The 27,022-nt window shown below is 32.5% G+C and overlaps 1 protein-coding gene across 5 annotated transcripts in view; it reads right to left on the bottom strand.

Moving 5' to 3' along the window:
• The window catches only part of LOC106460049 (E3 ubiquitin-protein ligase TTC3-like), a 114,718-nt gene extending 90,679 nt beyond the window's left edge, over window positions 1-24,039 (bottom strand). Inside the window, exons 1-9 of one of the 5 annotated variants that reach the window (XM_022386655.1) lie at window positions 23,699-24,039; window positions 22,860-22,977; window positions 14,186-14,305; window positions 13,297-13,324; window positions 12,604-12,748; window positions 12,376-12,466; window positions 8,480-8,625; window positions 5,226-5,299; window positions 4,396-4,469 (exon numbers count right to left, since the gene is read on the bottom strand). In XM_022386655.1, the coding sequence (XP_022242363.1) occupies window positions 4,396-4,469; window positions 5,226-5,299; window positions 8,480-8,625; window positions 12,376-12,466; window positions 12,604-12,748; window positions 13,297-13,324; window positions 14,186-14,269 (642 nt within the window). In that variant the 5' untranslated portion in view covers window positions 14,270-14,305; window positions 22,860-22,977; window positions 23,699-24,039. Of the gene's footprint in view, window positions 1-4,395; window positions 4,470-5,225; window positions 5,300-8,479; window positions 8,626-12,375; window positions 12,467-12,603; window positions 12,749-13,296; window positions 13,325-14,185; window positions 14,306-16,095; window positions 16,166-20,678; window positions 20,833-22,859; window positions 22,978-23,698 lie in introns of those variants that run through there. The other 4 variants (XM_022386653.1, XM_022386654.1, XM_013919734.2 and 1 more) reach the window with 4 other exon arrangements.
• Between the last annotated feature and the right edge of the window lie 2,983 nt (window positions 24,040-27,022).

Here is a 27,022-nt window from a genome sequence, read left to right as displayed (position 1 = left end):
GCATGAGATGTGAACAACTATTAACTCTTTTAAACCGATAATTTAAAAGGATTGGAATGAGAGACCAATAAAGTAAGTGAAAGAGAAGGAAAATTAAATGTGAAACAAAACATGGATAATAATATTCTACCCTCCAGTCTGATGGCTTACAATGCTAAAAAGTAGGTTTCAATACACGTGGTGGGCACAGCACAGATGGCCGATTGTGTAGCTTTGCGCTTAACTACAAACAAAGAAAATAATAATATCTTGATTATATAAGATTTCAAAATATCAATTTTAAAATATTTTTAAGTTAAAAACTGGTGAAAAACAATTATTATTTTTACTTATTTTTTGAAATTTGAAATGCAAATAAGCATTCAATATCTAAAAAGTGCCTTATACTCCAGAAAGGGTTATACAGTAATGGCAACAGCCTTCATATGTGGTAATGAAAGGAATTCTTTACCTATATTTAAAAATTCACTGTTCTTTTCCTTTTAATGTTGAACAAAATGAACCAATTCCTTTAATACTTAGTAAATTGCAAAATCCTATACTTAAGAGGCTGTAGATACTAGAGGCAAGGGATTTTATTCCCTCTTGTGCCTAATATATATATAAATGAAAGGTGTGCAAAGCATGACAGTGTTAGGATGGTCTGGGGGCATGCCCACCAGGAAATATTTGAAAAATAGGTGCTCTGTGATTGAATTTTGCACTAATTTTACTAAGTATTAATAATATACTAAGTACTAAGTATTAATAATATGCAAGCACTTCTTCATGCTTCACAAAACTAGGTGTTTACTGACACTTATACTCACCATAGCAAAAAGAAGGCACAAGCATATACACTTGCAGATTACACATGTAATTTATTATGCATTTTTCTATTGATTCATACCTATGAACAATTTTTGAAGTGCAAGTTAAAGTTTAAAAAGCCCTACAGTTACTGTGACAAAATGATGAGACTTGTAGTAATTATGACTGCAAGCCCAACAATGAGTAACAGTATCAGCATAAACTCAATTAACTGTAAACCCTTATAAAAGAAATCATGTTTGAAGTTAATCCTTTATTATCAGATCATTTTCAAAACAGGTACAAAACAGAATTCCAATTACTTAAATACAGTTTTGTAGCAGAAAATATCTTAAGCTACTTACATTATTTTCTAGATCAATTTTCATCTGTACTGACAATTTATAACATATTTTCACAAATAGAGAGCTACTATTTAAAATGCTAGATAGAAAAGTCAAATTTTGATGACTTGTATCTTTTTTTCTTACTGTTTACTCAGGTGGTTATTCAATAGAAACTCAGGCTGAATGTGAAATTTGACACATATTATAATCACATATTAGCTTAATTAATATAATACTCACCAGCATAAGATATACATATTTTTTGGAGGGGAGATGGATTACTTGCATGATCAAAGCAACCATAATAATGAATTATTTGCTTGTTTCTTTCATGCAAGGATTACTTGTGCTAGCTATTCCTATTTTTGAACTAACAGACAAGAGGAAAAGCAGCTAGTTAACAGCTCCTACCATAAACAATGCTCATAAGTGTAAAGAACTGTTTTGCAGCAATGAGATCCTAGCCATGGACCCTTCGATTCATGGTCCAGTATGCTTGCCACTAGGCCATGACTAGCCATTAATGGATTGATTAGCCCTATCATGCCCAGGTACATCATTTGGAAATAGTTTATGTAGCCCAAATCATATTTCATTCTAAAAATAATACAAAAAAAAGAATTTGTTTGAAACTTTAGGGGACCTTTCCTAAAAGCGTGTAGTTTCAGAAAAATATTTGAATTTTGATTTACTTAGTTATTATGTATTATCAGCTTTGAAATCTTGGGAAATTACATTAAAAAATGGTTTTTATAAGATATAATTAAAATATTTATATTTGTTACAGATTTGACCTACTTACTTTTATATTTTAGTAAATTATTCTAAAGATCTCTGATAATGTTTTATCATTTCATAAATTGTAAATTTTTCTATTTTCAAGTTTTTTAATCACATACTTTCCTTATCTTTACAATTACTATATAACAACAAGTATAATATTTCTAACTAAACCAAAACAATAAGAAAGTCTACATTTTTTATTTCTAATTAGGATTTCACATGCATATATTTAACAAATTTTAAACTTACTTCATACATTTATCTATATTTCAAATTTGTGTTTAAATGTGTCCCAAGTAGGTTTATTGGGCCAATGAAACAACCATATCAACAGCATGAATAAGTGTTAAATTGTCAGCAACATACACAATGTCTTTCTTCTCAATGACTCAGTGCAGATGGATTTAAATGTTACTGTAGAACTGATAGAACAGTGCATGCATGTTATTGTGTGTCACAGTACGTGAATACAATTTTTACTTGACCTTTCAAACAAGTTTATGTTAGCAAATATTCTAATATATATACAGCTTAATGATGCAAAGTCGTACTTTGCTATTACTACTACTATAGTATTGTGAATGTATTTCAAAGTCACATGCAGGAAGTATATAACATCAGTCTGTGTTCTGGCTGTGTTCATATATATTGATAAAGTTCACCAAAGCAGAGAGGCCCCATAATTTATAAAGCAAGCGACATTATAGAAACTAATATTAATTTAAGTCACACATTGCTCATTTTAACAGTCTGAAGGTAAGAAATATTGTAATTAGGAACTCAAGCTTTCTTTTTATGCATTCCCAACTCTGCTGTGCGAGCCTATAGTCTAGATGTTCTATTAAATGCTTTTCCATGCACCAGTTTTTGCTTTTTTTGACATGAATGTGTTTAGTTTAAACAGTCAGCATGGTGTACTTATTTGTTTTCATATAAAGTCTAAGTTTCAAATACATCCTGGGCTCCCAAATCAACAAGAGCCCAGTTTAGTTGCTAGGAAAAAAAAGACCCTGTTGTCCACAGATCTGAGTGGTTATGAGGTCAGTCAAACTCACCGATCCTGTATAGAGATAGGATAGAGAAAGTAATAGATAAAATATAAAGTTTAACTGAAAAAAAAACGTTTGAAATGCATTTAGGTGGTTTTAGAGATTACACAAAGGAAATTTGAGATTTTTGAGATGAAGAAAAGTATTTTGAATCTTATCATGAAAATTACTTTGCACGTGGACTATTCAAAACAAATACTCAATGTATTCATGGACAAATCTTTATTTTAGTTTATCAAAAATACTTCACTAAAGAATATGATTTTTTGTACAGGAAAGACTTATAATGTATACTGAAAGACTGCCAGACTTTGTAAAGATATACATACTATATTAAAAGTTAGTAGTATCAAATCTATAAAGACTTTAAACGAGTACAAAGAGGTCAAGTGGTTGGTCAAATCAACCAAACCTGTTTTAAGAGAGTTAATGTACTAATATCATAATTATACAAAAAATAGGCTTCAATTACATTGACAACTGATAACAAAAAAAAAAAGAGAGAGAGAGATCAAATGTAAGTACTATATTTCTTGTTTTTCATCTATATTTTTTACTTATTGTTATAAAAATAACTAAAATATAAAAATTAGAAACTGATTAGTTAAGATAATAATAAAAAATAATAATTCTTCACAAAGTATGGTTGCAAGCAGTAATGTGAGCTACATATTCATTGAGTGATTTACAGCTTGTGTAGTGGGATAATTAGTTAGTTTGACACAGTTCAAAGGGCAACAAAATAATAAAATTAAATCTAAACACATGTAGACTGTTATGAGCCTTAAGCTGTTTAAGATAAACAATTATGGTTTTCTGTTATAGCCTGCATTCATTCTAGAAAGAAAAAAAGGATAATTTAGATATATTTCATATTTTTTATGGTGTTAAAGTGTTGGTCAAATTGACTGAGCCCATATAGCGTTAGGGTAGAGAGAATAACAGATACGATATAATGTTTTACCAAAAAAAAATATTTGATATTTATTTAGAAGGTTTTAGAGGTTATGCATTCGAAAGTTGAAAATGTTCAGAGGAAGGAAAGTATTTATAATCTTAACAGGAAAATCACTTTGCAAGATTTTAGAGGTTATGTATACGAAAGTTGAAAATTTTCAGAGGAAGGAAAGTATTTATAATCTTAACATGAAAATCAATTTGCAACATTTTAGAGGTTACACATACAAAAGTTGAAAATGTTCAGAGGAAGGAAAGTATTTATAATCTTAACATGAAAATCACTTTGCAACATTCTCACTCCATATATTCACGGACAAATCTTTATTAAAAATATTTTATAACAAAATCAGGTTTTTTGTGTCAAAAAAACATTTATATTTATTGAAAGCTTGCCAAATTTCTTGGAGACACACAGAGAAGATTAAAATTAACATACAATATTCAAGTTTTAAGTTGAAAGTTCTTACCTCATTTTTATCACATGATATTCCTTTCATTTCATCTGCTGTATTTTCAGAAAAAGATAGACAACTTATAAGAACTGAAACAGAAATGAAATCAAGGTAAATTATATATAATGTATGCCCAAATATAAACACACACTAACAGATTAATATGCACATTAGCATTTAGCCTAATAAAAACTTCAAAGTCAGAAAATGTAGTCTAAAAATGTATCTATTACAATACAACTAGTTTTTTGAACATTTAATGGGTAAATTTGCATACATAAATATTCACCCATAATTCTTGGGCTACTTCTGTCTGAACAAATTGTAGGATTTGACAATCACTCTTACAGTACACCCACAGCCCCAAAGTGCAAACCATGTGTGGGCACAATAACCATACCCAGCCATATACGCACATATTAGTATAAAATAGGTATTTTCAATGTGAAAATAACCCATAAACATCAATAGTACAGACTGAAAATTTGTTTTATATCACAAGAGGTAATAAAACCCTCACACAATAAGTTTGTGCATTTAGTAGATTTTTTTTTCTCCATATATTTCAACTAGTTCCTAAACATATGTTACAAAAACATCAATATCATCAACCAACACAATTATACTGGAGTTTTTCAATGTAAACCTCAAATTTTTTATAATTAGGGCCCAAAACATGTACGTAAACAATAACCTTATCACTACTACGTATGGTCTTTCCATTGTGTTGGAAAAAGCACACAAAATATAACAAAACTAGAAAGTACAAAATATAAATGCAATATTTTTGATGGAAAATTTGAAATTATAAGCCAAGTATTTTTTTATAAGTGAAAAATACTTACATAATTGAATGGTAATCATAAATGCTGATATCACCATCTTTTTGTTTTTCTCCGAATCTCTATTTATAGATTTCCTTGAGAAAAAAAATGCTAACTTAAGACACAAATATCAAAAACACAAACTGTAATGTTAACTATATTAAACTGTACTGATTCAACTACAAATCATGTTTGTTATGATTTAAATTAAAAAATAATACATTAGAAAAGACCCATAACAGAAGCTTACAATCTGCCAAGTTCAGTCTATGATACTTGTACCTGTAAATATATTTTTACTAACACCTGTTTTCTGATGAAAACCATACAACTTGTGGTGAAAATAACCAATTAGTAAGCCTATCAAACTTGCCTTTATTTACCATTATGAAACTCAGACTTCATCCTTTTTCATCCAAACAAAAAAGAAATTCACAAGACAAATTTTCTCTCTCATATTTTTGGCAGTATAGTTTAATTTGTGTCAGATTTCAAGTGTGTGTGATTAGAAATTACAAAAAAAGCATGAAAGTGAAAATTTGTCCTTTATTCACCTCTTGCCTGTTTAGAAGTCAGTATGGGTAGAAAATCTGTAACTGGGTACCCACTGTAAAAAAAAAACTGGGAACCCAGGTCCTTTTTTGGGTAATAAAAACACTTGAACTAAGTTTATCACAAATATTCATGTTTTAAATGCATAATACATAATTAAATGCTGAATATAATACACATTTTTTCCCTTCAGATCTGTAAACTTGTGTACCCTCTTTTAGCACTGAAAATGACTGTTTCAGCCTCATCTTATACCAGACAAAGACCTATTCTCACAACTGCACTGTTGTCATATTTCCTAAACTTTCAAATTAATAACTGATATCCACGTAATACAAAAAAGGAGATATGGGTTCATGTAAATTAAAACTCGAAGAGGAAGTTAGCAGTAAGTTGAAACCAACAAACTCCCAAAATCACTGTAGGAGCAAGAAGAAAAACAAACTGAACTTGGCATTACTGGATCATATCGTTGCCTCAACTTAACCATAAGAACAAGGCAATATCTGTAACTAGTATTAAGAGCATAAATCTTAACTCACCCAACCATACAGGCAGGGAAGAGACTTCCTGTATCTGGAATTATGAGGAGGATATAGAACATTCACTCAACCATAGGAACAGTGTTCTGTTGCTGGTATTACAAGGCAGATGAAGTCCCCCAAACTCCAGCATAGGAGCAGGGAAAGAACCACCTGCAACTGGAATTGACAAGAAGGGGGCCCTCTAGTGCAGGAACAGGGTGGTATCATCCTGAACCCAATATTACAAGGAGGATCCCACGTGGGCTGGTCCTACTCCAATCAACAACTGTCCACCTGAGAATAAGCATCCAGGAGAAATGGAAGGAGGGAAACTAGCTTTGCCCTCTTCTCACTATATATATATATATATAAAGAGAGAGTTAAATATCTACAACACACTCAGGATGAAATCTCCATGGTCCACCACCCCAGCGACTGTGAACTGGTAAGTACTACCTTGCTCCACTCGGATCAATTGGGGTAGGGGAGTGTAAGCATGGTGGGGAGTCCGATGAAGTCCATGTTTTGAAAAGCAAACCATCCCTGATTTATTCAATCAAGGGGTTGGCAGGAATGGGCAGAAATCCCCTTCTGCTTTACTCATGAAAGTCCATGAATAACTTACTGATATCTAGAAACATATATATACCACTTGGCAAGCCACCAGCAGTTTTGTGGAATACTCCATCTCTACAGTGAGCTTTATAGAACTACCAGTAAATAATGCAGGTTTAAAGTAAAGCATACCCGATCAGACAACACCCACCACAGAGTGGGATCCCATTAGCAGTGGAAAAAAAAAGAGAGTCTCTATAAAGAAAGCATAAATGAAACTACGTAATAAGACTTACCCCAGTCAAAGGTTAACGGACTTGTGCAAAATCGCCAAAAGAGGGAGACAATATCCACCTGAATAAGATATGGCCAGATCTTGCATATAATGAGCAACACAGGTATTAGGAGTAGTCCACATTCTGGCCAGAAGGACCTCCTCCAAAGGATGGCAAAGGCAAGAAGCTAAAGGCATGATGATATGAGGAGTATGATGAGAAGAAACACTGTGAAGACAGCAACCTTCCATGGGGAAGTCAGAATACACCAGCCTAATGAGTTGACAAGTCTAACCAGTTAGTGTGACAGGGGATAAATCACAAGAAACAGATGTATTCCAGAGAATAAATAGTCTGGAACATGAATCCCGAAAGGAGACAGTATATGCCACAAACACTGTAAGGAGTGAACTGGACAAAAAAGTTGATCTGGATCAGAATGGAGGTAGAGATGGAAGATTGGAAGTAAAGAAATGGGTATGATAGCAAGACAGTCTTCACAGGCAGCATAGGTCTTAGGAAGGAAGGACCAGTCTGGATATAGGATGACATAAGTGGAATGGTAGAGGATTCGAGTAACATTAATGAAAACTGTTTAACCATAAAATAATTTTTTTAATGGCAAAAAAGCTCAATCAGAATCAGTAGCTACACATAAAAAACACATCTAAACAATGTAGTGCCAACTGAGAAAATAAGGGTTTAGCAGGAATAGCAGAGAGAGCTAGCTGCACCAATATAGGTAGCACAATACTATTTGTGGAGAGTAGTCACATGCAATGTACATGTTCATTAGTGGCGCAAAATTGGTGGGGTACATAGGCTGGTGCATTGGGTGTGAAACTTTTTAGCAATGCTTACAGAGCAGAAAAAAATCAAGATAGCCTTGTGTGAGGCAAGGTAAAACCCTATCAGAATACTAAAGATAATTAAATTGTTTAGTTCATAAAAATCAGAAAAAATGAGATTCAGCATGTTCTTATTACTTTTTATAAAAACTACCACAAGATAAAACTTTTAAAATTTAAATTAGATTAAGAAATGAATTCTGACAGTCATGCAATATTAGCAGCTTAGTGTCATGTTTGTACTAAATATAAATTCAATAATATCTCTTAAGACATCAGAGGAATTGTCAGCTTTTGTTTCTCCAAGTTACAGTGAAGAAATAAAAAATATACACTTCAGGAAATAATGTTTTAACTTCTCCATCACCTCTCATGTGACAAAATTGAAACAGGTTCCTCTAAAGTTATGTTTCAAACAATTTACTGTAAAAACCTTCCATCCCTAAAATACTAACAAGTGCTTGGTATGATTTTATCTTACTAATTTCCATATTAGAAATACCTTAAATTTTAAAACTTACCAAATTATTTTATACAAATCATCACATCCAATGCATCTCATAGCTTCTTCTAGGTTATAACAAGAAAGAATTTCCTCAGATCTTTGTCTATACTCAATTAAAAGTTTCTTGTTGAAGGCACATTTATCGGATAAAATGAACAGACTCTGAAAATGACAATATTCAGTGAATGATAAGTTAATAGTAAAGAAAATTTTGTATAGAGGTACTTACAACCCTAATGTATGGTATTCTGAGTAAAACTATTCAGAATCCTTATTCTGTTATCAACCAGCTTGACAGAAATTCCATTAAGTACCCAAATAATAGACAATCAATGAGGAGAACACATAAAAATCCTAAAGACTGAAAACTCTTATTTTTAAGGGTATATAAAATCTTATACATATATATATATATAATATCACTAATAATTTATATACTTGTTTTGTGATAACAGCTTCTCCTCTGGTTCAATATCAGAAAACATAATGACAAACCACCATTTAGCGATTCCATGGATCACTATAATTTTTCAAACAAGTGCTGTCTACAATAATCCAAAGTATGCAAACTTCTTCCCATAGTACTATATTAACAGCATGCTGTGTCCAAATATGCATATTTTCAAATTGCTCTATTATCACATATTTTTTGGTTGTTTCTTATGTTCATTCACAGCTAAACAAAAGCTTTCTGTACACACCATCAATTCTTGAGCTACTTTACTCTTATCAAAAGGAAGGATTTGACCATTTCTCTCATAACACACCACATTCCTTTAGTATTCACAGTCTGGTACACTAAACAATTAAGCCACACCAAGCCTAATAATGTATTTAATAGGAGCTAGAAAAGACAATGCTAGCAAATAATAATATTTCCACTTAAATAATTCTTCACTTTGATATTATGGACCATTTCATAAGAGTGGCATTTTAACTGCAAAACAGTCATGAGGAGTGGTCAATCTATTTTATGTTTCTCAATGTATGTGCACAACTGCTTATGAATGAAAGTGGGAATAAGTTTAAGTAATGCAATATACCATAAAAGAATAAGCTAACATAACAAAAGCTTCATATGTTGAATAAAATATAAAAATTCCTTTCATGGCTGTATATAATGCTATCTGTGGTGCAATGTAAAATTTAGTATAAGTACCAACATGCAATAATTTTAGTGAATATTCTTAGAATATTTATATTAAGGAATTCTAAAATGCCAGTGTTTTGGTTTGTCAATGGCTCCTTAGCTTTTGTAGCCATGCAGACTTCAAATAGCATCCAGAACAAAAACAATGCAGATGAGACAAATTTGCTTTTTTACATTTTTTGCAGTATAGTTTATTTGTGTCAAATTTCAAGTCTGCATGATTAGGAGCTACAAAGCATGACAGTGCAGTTAAATGCTTATATTTTGAGTCATTTAAAACATATCAGTATCTGTACTAGAATTGAATTTTTTCAGGGGGGGGTAATATTGAATTTATTGCCTATTTCTAAAGTAACCTTAACACAAAAATTCTGTTCACAGAGAAGAAAAAGAACACTTATAACTGGTGGCTGAGCCTTGTGAGTTGTAATTGAGATTTCAGCTAAAACTATTGCTAACAGTCAGAGTACCCAACATATATGACAACGCATTCCAATCTTTATAAGTAAGAACTTATGAACAGTATATTTCATTAGCTATACTCATTATCAGGTTGATTTTAGCAGTAATGTACAATGCAGATAGCTGCTTTGATCAGAATACTATCATTAATAATTGTGACTTAACCTTTATATTATATCATTAGAAGACCACGTGCAAATCTTCTTCTTAATTTAAACTAATGATCACTCTTTTAAACTATACTACATATAACTAACATGTACAAGATTTTAGAAATATATTCATTACTACAATGTAATTTGTTTTATTTATAATTCATAATGGTAAAATCAAGATTATACTTCATTCTTTACGATCTATGTTAAACATACAAAAACTCTTTTAAGGATTATTCTTACTGAGCTGGCTGTTAATGGCCATTCAAAATAAGTCATAGTAAAGATTATCCACAACTGGCATTACCCAAACTGTAACCAAAAATATCTTTCCATTCTGAAGTCACTTATTAAGATAACTGTTGTATCAGTGATTTAAGACTAAATTTCTTGTCATGTGTCTGAAAATTGCTTCACATTGTTTCAATAATAAAAATAATTAATTAATCAGATTTGCTTCAATATTTTGTAAATATTAAACTTTAAGATTCAAGGATAATCTAACATTTTCAAGTTCTTTTAAACTGTAATTTTTGCTCATATAATTCTTACTATTTGGCTTAAACTGTGAGAAAAATTTTTATTTCTGAAGTTTAATTTCACATTTAGCTGTTGACAAAATGATGTTGCAAATCAAATGATCTCTGGAAATGTTTTGAACAGTATTAATGTAAAACTTTTCCAATTTATGAATTAATATCTGTAGAACTGATGTGTAAGTAATGTTTGTTATTTGTTTAAAATATGTAGTAAAAAGAAATAATTTGTTGTGTAATAAATAATTACAAAACAATGGTCTGTACATGTTAATTTAAGCAGACTAGTCAGCTTAATAGATGTGGACCACAAGATTTGCCCAGTTACTGATTTAGTGGACCAGCAACTCAAAAAGTAACTTTCCCATACTGGAATACCAATCATTGTGTAATAGATTTGTAACAGATGTGTTATTATTAAAGTCTTAATGTGGTTCTATTCCATTTTAGGTAACAAAAACTATAAAAGGAACATGTATATTTAGGCTATGTTTGTTTTTCATTTTTAACTCTTGACATTTGTATTGTTGTTATGCCAGATGGAGTGTTGATGTCATATAATAAGCATGTGGCTTAACACCTTGAATTTTCTTGAAAGTTTAGGAAATGATTTGAAAGTATAAAAACATGTGTTAGTCAAGAGTAGATTACTGAGATTGGTGACTGATTATAGAGTCAGCTAGTTAGTTCAGTGCTCTACATTTTTCTATTTGTCTTCAACAAAGTACTAGGGATGTAAGAAGAATCATAATTACAAGAATATTAATAAGTGAAATCTCTATTGATATACATATTTGTGAAGTTAGGATTAGGACTATTGATAATTAGCTGGAGTTTTTACAAGTATTTATACAAATTCTAATTGGAGGAACAGAATCCTTGTATTACTGTTAAGTGGACTGGATTATATATTTTTTAACAAACAATCCAAAATAGAATCCACCTATTGTAAGAAACTACCCTACAACAGAAAATGTTACAATAATATTCATAACTTCATAAACAATGTTTCATAAACATTTATTAAGCAACACATATTTGTAAACTTCTAAAATAAAATTAAACTGTCAGATCATTCACACAATAACTCTACTTGTTTGCCAAACAATTTAAGTATTTTTCAACAAGTTCTTAACAATATATAGTTATCCAATCATTAGCTGCAAACACAACAAGAAGGGAACAGAAAAATATAAAATATTTGGCTAAGTTTATAGATTTTTCTGAATATAAAGAAGTAAAGAATATATTCTAGTAATTATAAGTCTTTTTATTGCTACACTTGGAGAACCAATCACAATGGAACCAGATTACAATATCCATGCACATAGGAAAATATTCATAATGCAAAATATTTAATGTATAATAGATAATTACAAGAGTAAATAAACAGTCTGGTCATCAAAATTGTAACTGTTAGTAAAAAAACAAAAAACAGGTCATTTATTCAAAAGATAAAGATTTTCAAAAATCTTGTTACTTTGCAACTAAATGCTTAGTATATTAAAGGTGGTAACAATTCTTGTAACATCAGACTGTTGTGAATATACTCCCATGTTTAAACACAATCTCAGAGTTGATTTATAAACATATAGTTTAATTTATCTACCTGTAACATTAAACTTAGATGATACGCTATCGAATCTGCAAGCTTCACAATTTCTCTTATGTCTGTATCAGCACGGCCATCAGGAATAAAACTATAAAAAAAAAGAAGAGAAGAGAGATTAAAATTAATTGAATACATTTTGTTTTTATCCAATATTTCTGTTGATCTTGAAAGACATTAATCTTTTCTTCAATGTTTATAAAGTCAATCTGCAATGAAAATTCTTACTCTCGTCCCTCATCTGGCAGTAGCATTCCCTGTTTAGCCCAGCCTGTTAATTGTGGATATTCTTCATCAAAGTTCTTTTCAAACAGTAGTGGCTCCATACATTTTTTTCTGACAAACCAAACCAGTGACTCCTTTTCTGGAATTCCTAAAACAATGAGAATGTATAACATGTGAAGGAATGAATTAAAGATATTGACGATACCTAGTAAAGATTATTTACCTTGCCACTAATATTGTAAAAAAACAACAAATATTAGTTTGTAACCTCTTACCCAGATTTGGTAAAATTCCTTACTCAAACTTAAGCAAGTGGGTATTTTAAATTTGTAAGCTTAGAAATGAGTTACTTAAGTTTCAATATACAAAACTCAACCTTTTTTCCCCCCATTGGAATTACTTTTTCAGGAACTTTTAATTTCACTTTTATTAAAAGATTTGTTAAATTTATTTCAAAACTTTCATATATACTACACAACACTGGTTAAATGAACACTCCTTTTGGGATATTTCACAAATGTTTTTAAATCCAACATTTAAATTGTATGCAACTTTTTCTACCTCTAATGAAAACTGCTTGAGGTTTACTTACATGTCTAATTAGTGAAGGATTAAAACACTTTTTACAGATATCTATATGCATCATAAACCATTTAAGAAATGTTCACTAACTATGTATCACACTATACTGCATACCTATTTCCCATATTCCATTCTTCAAGTTCTGAAAAACAGAAAATCAATACAAATGAAAAATGTATATTGTTTATTTCAAAAGTTCTAATTACATAAATTCAACAAAAACAAAATTATTTAGATACAAAACTCAATTACAGCTATTTCTTTACATAATCTATAAAAATCATAAGAAAGAATGCAAGTTATTTCAGACACAGGTATACTAACTGAACATTTAACATTTTGTATTGACAGTTCACACAATATTTTACACCAAATAAAAGAATTGGAAGGAAAATATATATAGATGTATTGCAAAGCTCTAAACATTGAGATATTGGTCTTAGTTCTCATCAGATTTCTCAGCAAATAATTAATACAGCTACAATCACAAGCCAATGTGATTGTTGAAATTTAACAACATTTTGAACCAATCTCACTGTTTTATTTGAAGCTAAATGATTATCTTTTGCTTTCTCTCATAGATTCTTAGAATTTCTCAAAAATTTGATTTTAATGTAAATAATAATTAAATAACCAGATCAAATTAAATTTCTTATCAAACCATTTAAATTCATAAAGATACACAATGTACTGGGCAAATTATTTAAAATGAAAAGTAAGTCAGGTGCCTAGTACATACTTAATACATAAAGTATTAAATTAAGCTTGTTGTTGGTGTTATTTTTTTATACAAGTGCTGAAAATAAATCAAACACATGCAAGTACAGCAAATGTTTTCTGTAATGTTTGTAAAATCTTTAATCAAAACAGAAAAAAATTATGTTTAATATTTTGGAGCTTTTATTACAGTTTCAAACAACAAAAAACATATATATTAAAGTTAGTGTAAAAAAGAAAAAGTAACTTAAAAATGCTGTTTATTCATTTCACAAATAATTCTCACCTCAATTATCTGATGTTTATGTGACTTACAATCAACCAATTCAAGAAAGTCTTCATGTAAATTTGAAAAGTCTCCACACCACATTATGAATGGATATCAAAGTATTTAAAATGCCAAGTTCTGTAATAGATTCAAAACAGAAATATCAACTCAATCATCTTACAACTTCTTTAATCTTCTATAGTTATTCAGCAAATTAAAAGTTCTTATAAGTACAATATCCCTTAGTGAAATTTATACAACCATACTTAACCCTTTCTGGACTGAGGAAGGGAGTGCCAGTTGATTTTTTTCTTTCTTACAGTGAGAATACTTTACCAGTTTGTGTGATGCTTAAGACAAATTTATTAAAGGTGTCTAGTATCAAATTTAAAAAATTATTATAATTTGATTTAGTTTTTCCATTTTGTATATTGTGAGATTTTCAAAAACATTTGAGACCTTTTTTTAAATGTTAAAAATACTTTCATCTTAAAATTTTTTATATATGATCAGAAAGTTCCATTTCATATACACAAACACACATACACATAAAATTTTGAAAAAAAAATTATGTAGAGATGCCAATGCCAAAAAGTACAGAAACAAGGTGGGGATAAAAACACAAAACTATACAAAAATCCCTACACAAGTAGCCAAATCTTCCCAAGAAAAACAGTTGCATGAATTCAGGTTTTAATAAAAGCATTTAAATTGAATAATGCTATAAAAATCTTACAATGGCTAATTCCCATAAGCTTGTAAAACTAACTTAGTGGCTACTTATGTACGGATATTTGTATGGTTTTTTGTATTCATCCCTACCTTATTTCTGTACTTTTTGGTATTGCCATCCCTACATCATCCTTGTTTTTTAACATTTTTTATTACTTGTTTCCCCTCTTTTTTTTTTTAACAATACCAATGAATATTTTACAATGAATAGCAGTTGCTATGAAGATAGCAGTTCTAGCCTGGCATGATGAGCCTGATGGGCATCCTGTGTTGAAATTAGGACTCCCCAAGTTAAAATGCAACATTTTAATTAGTAAATCATTGCAACAATTTCAAGCATTGGTGAGCTAGCCCTTCTGACACGATAATCAGATTAATCAGCAGAACATTTGGCTGTTATGCTACTTGCTGGTTTTCTACCTTAACAATGTTTTTTGGCTAAACAGAAGGTTTGTTTGTAATTAAGCACAAAGCTACACAATAGGCTATCTGTGCTCTGCCCACCACGGGTAACGAAACCCAGATTCTATCGTTGTAAGTCCACAGACATACTGCTGTGCCACTGGGGCAAACTGAAGATCTTAATATCTTTAGAAAATCTCAAAAACTTAAGTTAGGTAGTTATAAAAGTCATTTAGATTGTTATAAGAGAGATTTGAGACTATGATGAACAATATGTAATATGCATCAGCCATTTTTTCCCGGCCCATCCTTACATACTAAACACTACCATGGTTAGTGATAGTTAAATTCAATTTTCTTGACTTTCATTACTACATTTCTTTTGAGACTTTATTTTGCTGATTGAAGTTGCCACCACATTGGCTATAAACCATAAAAACACTGTATAAACTGACTTTTCAAAATGGTATCAGATCATACTAGACAACAATATTATTGCCTTGCTACAGTAAGCAATCACATGTTCTTTTCCATGTCATACTTGTGAAAACACTGCTCCCATTGCAAAATCACTGGAATCTGTACCTAAAACAAGTATATCTTCAAGATTTGAATATACTAATATAGGAGTACTGATAAATTATTTATTCTGTTTACTGAAGGCTTACTCACAATAAGCAGTTCAAGAAAACTTAGCTGGTTTTTTCATGTAATTTTTGTAGAGGACAAGCTATGTCTGAAAATGATTTTACAAAATGTAAATAATAAGAGAATAATCCATGAAATCCTGTTACCTTATGCAAGTTTCTTGATGTTGGCCAGTTCTGAACAGATTCAATCTTAGATGAGTCTGTAGACACTCCCTCTGTACACACACTGTGTCCCAGGAAGCTCACCTGTTAATGGAACAATTCACACTTTTTGGAATTCACCTTAAGATTATCTTTCCTCAAGTGATCCAGAACTTTCCTTAGTCCATCATAAGCATTATAAAATGTCTTTCCATATGATATTATGCCATCCAAATAGATGAGAACAGTATTTCAGTGTAGTTCAGAGCCATCAGTTGCTGCAATTTAGTAGGTGTATTACATAATTCAAATGGTAGCACAACAAACTGACATAATCCATTTCCTGCAGTAAAGACTATATTCTCTCCAGTTGCTTCATCAACTTGTACTTGCCAAAATCCACTCTTACGACCCAGTACTGAAAACCATTTTGATACATTTAGAGTATCCAAAGTAGAGTCAATCCTTGGCAGTGGGTAGGCATCCTCCTTTGTGACTTCATTCACCTTCCAGTAGTCCATGCAGAACCTTGTGGATACATTAATCTTCTTCATAAGTATAATGTGAGGCCAAAAGACTAGCGTTCAGTTCTACTACTCCTTGTTCCTTCAAAGCTTATATCTCTTTGAAAGCATCAGCCTGTTTTGCAAGAGGAAGTCATCTAGCTAACTGATGTATCGGGCTGCATTTCCAGTATTAATCTTATCAGATACACTAGGTCCTCGTTACACATTGCATTGCTCTGGTATATTCCATTATTAGAACGTTCACCAATTATATAATTATTATTAATAATTATTATTATGTATCAAACAACATTGCCTTGTTTCATTATTATTGTTCCAACATCGTCAACTACTTTATCAGGTGTACTGTTTACCAATTGCTACCAGTATTTTTTGAAACATGATGCCAAAAAGACTAGAGTTGTACTACTCCTTGTTCCTTCATGGCTTCTACCCCCCCTGAAAGCACCAGCCTGTTTTGCAAGAGGAAGCCACCTGGCTAACTGATATATCGGGGTTGGACATCACAATGTATAAAGGGGATCCTCTGTATTTGTTCGGCCTAGGTAATGAGGTCTACTGGAGAAAGTATCTTGATATTCTGTAAGCAAGTCATGTAATCTATGTGATTTATCAGTTCTACGACCTCCACAGCTCCATTCATACAACTCTTGCAAGTGAAGTGGTAAGCTGCCCTTATGAAAGGATTTGGCATCAGACTTCCTACATCTTGCCTCAAAGGTGATTACTTCTAATGTTGTTTGATAATGAAATATTACATGTACAGCATCATAGCTTGAAATGTTCCATTCAGATTTTACTTGAATTTTATGTTTGTTGTGTTCATGGCCCTAATAATATTTATCCAACCATTAATTCTTCAGCATATGCTGGAGTGTTTAGTTCCACAATGGCCAAATCACTAAATGTAAATTTATTCCCAATAACTCCTGGTATGAGTACTTCACATCTTAACGGTACAGTGACTCTCTTCTTACTGTCACTGGTATTTCAACTATGGTGCAGTAATAATCATGTAATGCACAGAGAATTCCTGGTCATAGACTATGAAGCTATTTGAATCTAGCCTAACATCACTCTCATGTCTCCACGTGAAGTCAGTTCTCATATTGCACTCTTCCTTAATGTCAATTGTCCATATATCATGGGATGTAGAGAAGAAGAGTAACTTCAATTTTCCTCTTGTCGAAACTTTATGCCTTCATGCTGTTTGGATCAGTTTATCTTCTCTCTTCATTGCTAACTTCTCAAATTTCATTATCAAGCAAGGTCAAACAACTGTACCTGTAGGACCAGAACTAATCAACATAATAATCAATAAACCTGTGAACTTGTGGAATGGTTTTATTAAATTATTAACTTATCTCTTCTGGGGCAAATGGTGTATTCTCAGTCGAGCTTCACTCACATGTCCAGATAATTCGTGTTTTCTGACATCTGGTTAATAAAAGCTATTAATTAATAACAGTCTCACCTATAATAACTAGGTTTCCCAAACTTATAGCAGTTTCCTTTTTTGAAATCTTTTGTGAGGTGTTGTTTTATTTCCTCTATTCCACTTAACTAGCTGTCTAACTAATCCTTTCAGTTCTTCTAGATACTGTCAGGAGGAATCGATATTTTAATAATACTTGATCTGATGGTCCCATAATTTCTAAATAGTACCTTTATTTGTTATCTGCAACTTTAATGGATTCAAGTTCCATTGCCAACTGGAAAGTTTCTTTTACAGATGTACATCAATTTTGCTTCAGCCTAATCCATACAGCCTCATCTACTATGCCATCTTTCAAATGGGACATCCAGATAGGATAATTGGGCAAGTCTTTCCAAATCCTCTGCAAGTTTGGATAAGGTCTATTTTTTCTCTGTATCCTGCTCCACAACCTTACTTTGGATACTTCCTCTGATATAACACTGAACCAGATTGATAAGGCAGCTACATATGTTTGATGATTATTATGGCTCTCAGCTGGATGGTTGATTACAATCATTGAAGCTGGACCTTTCAAATGGGTAGCAAGATAAATAGCTTGTTGTTCACTATTCCACCCATTTACTCTGGAAATGTTTTCAAACTGAGCCCGATACACTTCCTATGGTACTTTTCTATCATAGTCAATTGGTTTCTTGTTTGAGCAAAGCTGATGAGCTGGCCAGCTAAAATCTGAAATTTAATTTGGTAATGCCATGGCTGAAGTAGTCCAGGAAGTTCTTGCAATCACAGATGGCACAGCAATAGTGATAATAGGTTTAGACCAAATAGTTTCTCCTTAATGTTTTACCAATAATCGGTTCAGCAATTTGAATTGGTAGAATTTGTCATATTTCCAGATCATGGAAAAAATGACTGCTAAAAAATTAAAAATAACACCACCCAGACCACTTTATTCACAACAACAATCTTCTGATTTATAAGTACTCTTACAATCATGACCCTGTACTTTTTCATTCGACACAAAACATTACCCTCCAAAGAATAAAATATCATTAGTTAAAACAATTTCTGTCTGTTTCTCTCTATTAATGCAAGTTGAATGAAAGAAAGGTTAAAAAACAATACTCCGCACATCAAAAAGCACACCTTTCTTTATGAACTGTATATTAGCAAATAGTCAATAACAGTACTCTATGCACAGAGCTAATACACACTGTGTGCCTGCTTGAGATCTACACAGACTTTTCCTGCGAAGTTCTCCAGATGATACATCATGTGGCTCCCTGTTAGTACCGCACTTTGGTTTTCTGCACTAGAAGTTTTATGCTCAGTTCACCAGTTCTTAGGAATAAAAAATTTTTTTGCTCTTTTTACAATGTCCATCTTGCAGCACTGGTCATTTCTCAATTTCACACCAAGAGAAAAACATTTAACTCTTATTATTATTGTACCTTCCAAAAGTAGAATGACCTACAACTTATTTTTGGAAAAGTCTATTTGGGGCGTGGCTTCGATCTAAGTACAACAGAGCCACATTCGATACAGTATACAGCAACACACAATTCATGTACAAGTTGAAGTTAGTACATGGATGCTATATGAACTATGAACATTTGTGCCATGTGCACACTTAGTTTACGGTACATACACTGACACTCCTCAGCATACACTATGTGTGTGCAGCCTACATTATATTACATGTATGCCTTAGAATCACACTGGATTATGAACAAAAACTTTCAAATGCTGTCACTTTATTTGACCTTTGATTGTAATAGTTTGTTTAGTTTAAAAAGTGGTTTAGTTCAAAATTTGTAGAGTGATAGAAAACCCTTCAAACTTATGGCTGAAGTGAACGATGAATTTAGGCAATGAACCTCAACGATTTGTTTTTCACAATAGTCACATAATATTATATATCAATCATGTACTAGTCACAAGGTTAGTCCCCATTTTTATTTTTCACTCATTCAAATAAAAAACAGAAAAGAGGTCGTGAATGGAACATTTATTGATAACTTCAACCATTTAAAATTTAATGAAGCTTCAAAGTACATTCTCTGTAGTCCTTACAATTTTTATGGTTAAACTGTCAAAAATACTACACAGTAACATCATCAACTTTACCGTATATAATCAGTATCAGGCCAAGTGTGCACTATAATAATTGGCAATCAGTGATTTCCAATTGTGACATGATTGGTAAAACAGTAGTTCTCCTATTCCATATTTAATAGTAAATAGTGTTTTAGGTTAGAATTCTTTAGTGGATGAAGAAAGAGGTATGACTGGTTTGATCTTTGAATTTACCAATTCTTTTTCCAAATGTTTTATTCTGCTACTGATGCTATTTTCTATTTCACCGATGTTGCTGTTTTAATCTTTCTGTATTTCTTCAGTTTTTCATTAAAACCTTTCTGTACTTCTGTACATTTCTGTCATTAGATTTTTTGTACTTCTTCAGTATTTTTGTTGTAATCCCTTTGTACATCTCCAATAGCTTCATAGATCTTGTCTTCAATCAGATTAACTTTTCTTTTTAATTCTTCTTTAAATATTATTTCTCTTTTTATATTATTATAAATAATAAATATTTATGCTCTTAAATTTCTGTCTCTTACCTCTTGATCTTCTTTTCCTATGTTTTTCTTCTTGGTCTTCTTTTAACTTTGTCTCATTCTTCTTGATCTCTTAATTTTGTGTCTCATTCTTCTTTTAATAGTTTCATCATTTCCAGCAATTTCCAATCTTGTTTCATACTCATGTTGTTGTCATCTTGAAATTTAGTCAAAGTTATATTATATTTTCACCAAAATAATCCAACTTGTGACACAAATGTTGTAATGTATCCTATAGTAGGGCAGGTTCTTTTGGATTTTTTGGTAAAAATAATACCAAGTCCAGTCTATGTAATGATAAAGTAATATATTTCTTCCATTTATGTTTGCTATAGCCATGTTCAGTTGTAGAACTAATTTCATAAATAAAACTTTTCAACATAAACTCCAAACTAATGTAAGCCAAACTTACTTAGCTTAAATTTACAAACAGCTAACTCACCAAATAACTGAATAGCAAAACAGCCATGATAACTCTCACTTCTAGCACTGAATACTTTTTCTGACATTGAAGTGAATCACTCACTGAATACTCAATAACTGCTTATTACTTTACTGATTCTTGTATTTATAATATACCCTTATTTCTACATACTTCATGAAATTTCTAATTAATTACATCTCCTTTTAGCAAACATAAGAATTAAAATATTAAAAATATAGCTTGCAGCATTATGAATTTAATAATAATAATACTGTTCATTGTCAAGAGTTACTTTGTTGTTAATTATAGAAGTTTAATGCACCACTGTTTACTCCGTGTTACAGGATTCCTCACAGGACTTCACAATCCAAGAAAGAAGTATGCTGTAAGCTCCTTTTTTTTTATTTAAATGTCTGCATTGTTTTGACAAAGGAAAATTTATATTACATGCTTAGCATGTGGCTTAATGATTGAAATCTTCTTGAATGTTAAGAAAATGATTTGAGTAGTAAAACATGAGTTAGGCTAGAGTAGAACATAATTTAATCAATTAGTCTATTACAGCATATGATTGATTACTGGGTTAGAAAACTTTTTAGTTTGTCTATTCCTATCACAAAGTTAGTAAGTTCAGTTTTGGGAATAATTAGATTGTGTTTCAAAGTACTACATACAATGACAGGCACATATGCAGGGGGGGGGGGGATGAAATTTAACTTAAACAAAAAGAATGTAGACTATGTAGAAAACATTAAATGCCTTAAGCAGCTACACTATAATTATATAAGCATAATCTTTTTACATCACAAAGGTGAGGGGTTTGAGTAAGTAAAATTGCTTCCAAATTTAATCTAAAATCACCTATTTTCTGGAGGAGCATGGCCCCATAGCATTAGTATGTTGATTGTACTTCACACAATATGTGTTAGCTTTTGATCTCACAAATTGGAATCATCCTTTCAAACATTCTGTGTATGGGTCTGAATGAGAAAATAATCAAGGGAAATTGTAGTGTTACTGTTAGCAACTTCTGTGAAATTTTGGCCTATTAGTAAACATTTGTAAAGTTAACCTATAGAATTTGAAGTTAAATGAAGTAAAAGGCTTTTTTACCATTAAAATGATTGAACATTGCATTCTTCTTTTTAATGAATAATCTAAAAAACTTATCCACCAAAAACCATTACAACAATATGAAGTTTAAATAATTCAAGATAGGGCTAAATGTTAATACACGAGTCATTATCGTAACTTAATATAAACTGTTTTACATTTCGTTACCTAATGAATTGATAACAACAGGGTGATTTTGCTACACCTTGATAACAATAAGGAGGTGAAACTATTCATAATCAGTTCATCTTTACCTTTAAAATCTTCCCCATGGAACTAGAAAATTTATCTGTTCACATATTCCCAGACATATTTTCACTAGTGGCCCATTCAATCTTTGTATCATATTCTAAGCTTCTTACACATTTACAACATGGAAAAAAAAAAAATAATAATTTATATCCTCAAAGCTTCATTGAATCTACCTTATAAAGAATGTTGCTAGAATGATTCCTGGAACTGAATGATTATCTTACACTAGCAATAAGCTTAGATTTTAACTGGGTTTGTTTTCAGCAAAGAGATTATCTTATTGAAGTTTACAAGGTTATCTGAGAGACTGACGGGATAAAGACATTTGAATCTTATTTGTGTGCATTATGAAAATAATAAGAGATGACACAGTTTAAGAATAAAAAAGGACATACTGAGCACCAATTAGGAGAGTGTGATTGGCTATGGCAGGGGTTGTTGTACTTTTGCTGTGCCCCCTTTGAAAATATTTCAGGCTGTGACACCCCCTCCCCAAACACATAGAAAATGATACTGCAAAACAAGAATGTGATAATACGAAGCATTTATTAAACATTCTGGAATCATAATTCCATCATCGGTATTCTAGACATACCAAATAAACAAACAATATTTGTAATTACAACAGAAATATCTATACATAAAAAATAAACAATTTGAATATACAATTATAACAATAGAAAATGAAAAACGTGGCACAGATGAAATAGTTAAAATAAGTCTAAATCAAGTGAAGACTGTGTATTATTTTGGGACAGAAGGAAAGTTTTTATGTGTAATGTTTCTTTCATAAGAAGTTCAGTATAATGTTTGACTGTTGAGAGAATTTTAAAGTTGGAGAGAGAAATCAGATGTCCTGTTTCTGTATTGTGCTGATAGTGATAGATAGTAGAGTTGGGAGGGTTTATAACCTTTCTTCCAATTTTTTAGATATGCCCATGTATTCACATGATACTGATAGCAAATTACAGACTGGACATACTAAAAATATCCGTTATCGCAGTATTTTTCATGATCTTTGAGAAATGCTGGGCTATGAAACGAGTTACCATCAGTAGTTAAGGGCAGCACTTTACTGTTTACAGGAATCAATGATTATTATAAAGCTTAAAGGGCAACGTCATTGTTACTATCTCAGTATCTGTAACCTAGTTTGTAATGTGCCGTAGCCTAAGTACGAATAGTGAATGATAGTACTAATGATGGCCTACTCTGTTTACAGTTTGACACTTACCATTGAACTCAACATCAGTGACAAAAGTTTACTCACACGAATCACAGAAATTAAAAATCATAAAATCACTTTGAAATCTTGACTTTCGTTAGTAATGTAATGTTCTACCTCTACACCATACAATTTTAATAATACAGTAATCACCTCCAATGATTTGAAGTGTCAGACTATGGGCTTGACTTTTTACACTAGAGCTACTCGTTAAGCCTTACGCGTTAAAAATAGTGCCAAGGCTATATCCAATCCAATTCAACCTTTGACAATTATTTTGATTTTTAAGTCTCACAGGCCGCATGGAGACCTGCAAGACAAATCAGGAGCTCTCAGAAACTTATGTTTCTCCTCGCCCCACACTCGTTTTAAATCTAGCTTAACAGAGGGTGCGATAGGTTTAAGCTGGCGGTTAAGTCTTAGTAGTGGTTGGACTTTATACATGTGGTACGATAGTTTTCAGTTCGCGGGTTAGTTAGTAAACATGCTTTGCCGGTGTATGTTCAATCCGATCGTGGTGTTTGTTGTTGTTCTTGGCAGTTATTTTGATTTAAAAATAATTATCTCCTAAGAAATAATTATTAATCAAGGGTGCTCGAAGATTAAACAATCCTCCTTCACCTCGCGCGTGGTCTAGGAATATGGGCTTAACTTGAGAAAATAGGAAATTAATGTAGACAAGGTATGTAAGTTATCTTGGTGTTTATTTTGGTTGAGTATCTATAAGAAGGGGTCAGAAACTTCTGTTTCTCTTCACCCCACTTCGAAGTCAATTGATAGGGACTTTAACAAGAAATGGATTGAAGTTCTTTAAACTGGTAATTTGATGGAGATTAAATCTTTTCACGCGACGTGTTACCTCAAGCTGTCCGGAAAAACTGGGAATTATGTGCCAGTCACGAGTTGCACACAAGATTCAAAGCTAGAGAAGGTAATAAGAGTAAAACGGAGATGATACTTGTGGTGACGTTGTAGCGCTGGAGTTGAGGATTTTCTTATCTTGTGGGACTGAAGTTGTTAATACTGGTCGATGAGAGGTTGGATCAAGCACACAAGTTCCGATTAAACATAATCATATCTGTTTCTAATGTTAGGTAATTTTTATAAGATACGAAGTTTTATTTTATTTTATTAGTTTATTCTTGCATTGTATATTCTTTAACTAAATGACTTGAAAATATTGTTGGCCTTAAGTAAGTAAACGGCCTTTTCTCAGGTAGGCGGGGGAATACTCCGAGAAAACCCACTGGTACGTCACCGATATTCTACCCTACGAGTACCTTAAGAAAGAAAATTTGGGACATATATAGTTAAATATTGTTACGACAACGCAGGTCACGTGACGCTTGTATCACGCCACTTCCTTCTCGAACCTTCATGAAATATCGGGAGTTTACTAGATCTCGGTATTCTTTTATATATAAGACGGTCACAACGTGACGGCAATAAGGTAATGTGTAATTGAACTGAGTATTGTTGAGTCGAGCTTGAAAATTATAGCGTTTGTTACAGCGCGACTGTTGAAATTAAGTGTATCGCAAAGTTATATTCAGAAAGAATAAACCAGTTTTATTTAAGAAAGGACTTGTATCGGTAAAGTTTCTTCGGAAATAATTTTTACGGAAAATTAATTAACGGACTGAGATGTAACAAGTTGGTGTCAGAGAGTGGGACAGAAAAAAAAAGGAAACGAGAGGCGGCAAATCAAACTACAGCTTAGCAGACTTGATGGCAGCAATACAACAGCAGCAAAATAAACAAGAAGAACGAGAAGAGAAATTCCAGCAATGGTTGGAGGAAAAAGAAAAGAAAGAAGAAGAGAGACAACAGCAGTTGTAAGAAAACCTGCAACAGTGGCAGCTCGAACAACAAAATAAACAAGAAGAGAAATTACAGCAGTTGTTAGAGGAAAAAGAAAAGAAACAAGAAGAACGATTACAGCAGTGGCAAGAAAACCTACAACAATGGCAGCTCGAACAGCAAAATAAACAAGAGAGATTACAGCAATTGTTGGAGGAAAAAGAAAAGAAACAAGAAGAACAAGAAAAGAAACAAGGAGAGAGATTACAGCAGTGGTTGGAGGAGAAAGAAAATGAACAAAAAGAGAGACTACAGCAGTGGATGGAAGAGAAAGAAAATAAACAGGAAGAAAGTCTCCAACAGTTGCAGAAAAGTCAGCAGCAACTATAGGAATATCAACAACAGTAGCAAGAAGTACAAATGGAAAACATTAGTAAATTTAAAAGTGAATTAGATACATTAAAAGATGATTTATTGTCTTTTACACAAGGAGGATACATTAACCATCGACTTAATCAGCCCCAGACAATGGCAAGCTCCTTCCAGACCCCCACAGCTAAACCCTAATGCAGACATCTTCAGCCCTGTTAGAAGTCACATCCCAGATATGAATGTCAGTAATAGGAGTGATCCAGTAAAAAGGAAGCCACAGGTACGATGGAAAGCACCATGGGAAGCGTATAGAGCACAATTTGAGCTACTGGCAGAGATGAACGGATGGACAGAGGAGTAAAAAGCAGTATATCTGGCAACGAGCTTGAAGGGACAACCACTGGAAATACTTGGACAGTTATCAGCAGACGACAGACACAACTATAGAGCAGTGGTAGTATGGAATCCAAAATCAGTCAGAAGTCTACAGGGCTAGGTTTAGGATGAGAGTCCGTGCTAAAGGGGAGAGCCTGCAAGAGCTGGCACAGGACTTGGAAAGCATGGCACACAAGGCATACCCAACTGCACCACCGATCTCCTCAAGTTGTTACTGAAGGATCAGTACATAGATGCCTTGGACAGGCCACAACTAAAAATACAAGTGAAGCAAGCACACCACTCTACCATGCAGGATGCAATGGCCAGAGCTCTCGAATTTGAATCCTACATTAAGTCCAGCACAGAGGTACCAAGGTTGGTACGGTCATCTGGATTCAAGGCCAGAAAAGGTCAGCTTTCAGAGAAGTTTGAGGGACTTTGCTGGCACTGTAACAAACCTGGGTACAAGAGAGCTCAATGCTGGCAACTTCAACACAGGGGAGATGCCACAGCAGGAAAGGCTGCCACCCAGAATGGCTGTTGGAACTGTGGGGAGCAAGGACATATGAGGAGCCAGTGTATGAAGAATATTACCAACAAGTCAGCCTCAAGGAGACCAGCAGTGATTGGTGTTGAGGGACACTCACCAACCCCCATCATGAAAGTCCCTACAGCTAGGTGTAAAATGCCAAGCACACACAGCGTCTATGTGACAGGAAAGCTGGATGGCCAAAAGGGCAACTTTGCCATAGATTCTGCGTCTCAGTAAACCCTTGTGAGCAT

The sequence above is a fragment of the Limulus polyphemus genome, unplaced genomic scaffold (genome assembly GCF_000517525.1).
Source record: "Limulus polyphemus unplaced genomic scaffold, Limulus_polyphemus-2.1.2 Scaffold698, whole genome shotgun sequence".
Taxonomy (NCBI): Eukaryota; Metazoa; Arthropoda; class Merostomata; order Xiphosura; family Limulidae; genus Limulus; species Limulus polyphemus.
This window is presented reverse-complemented; position numbering and strand designations above follow the sequence as displayed.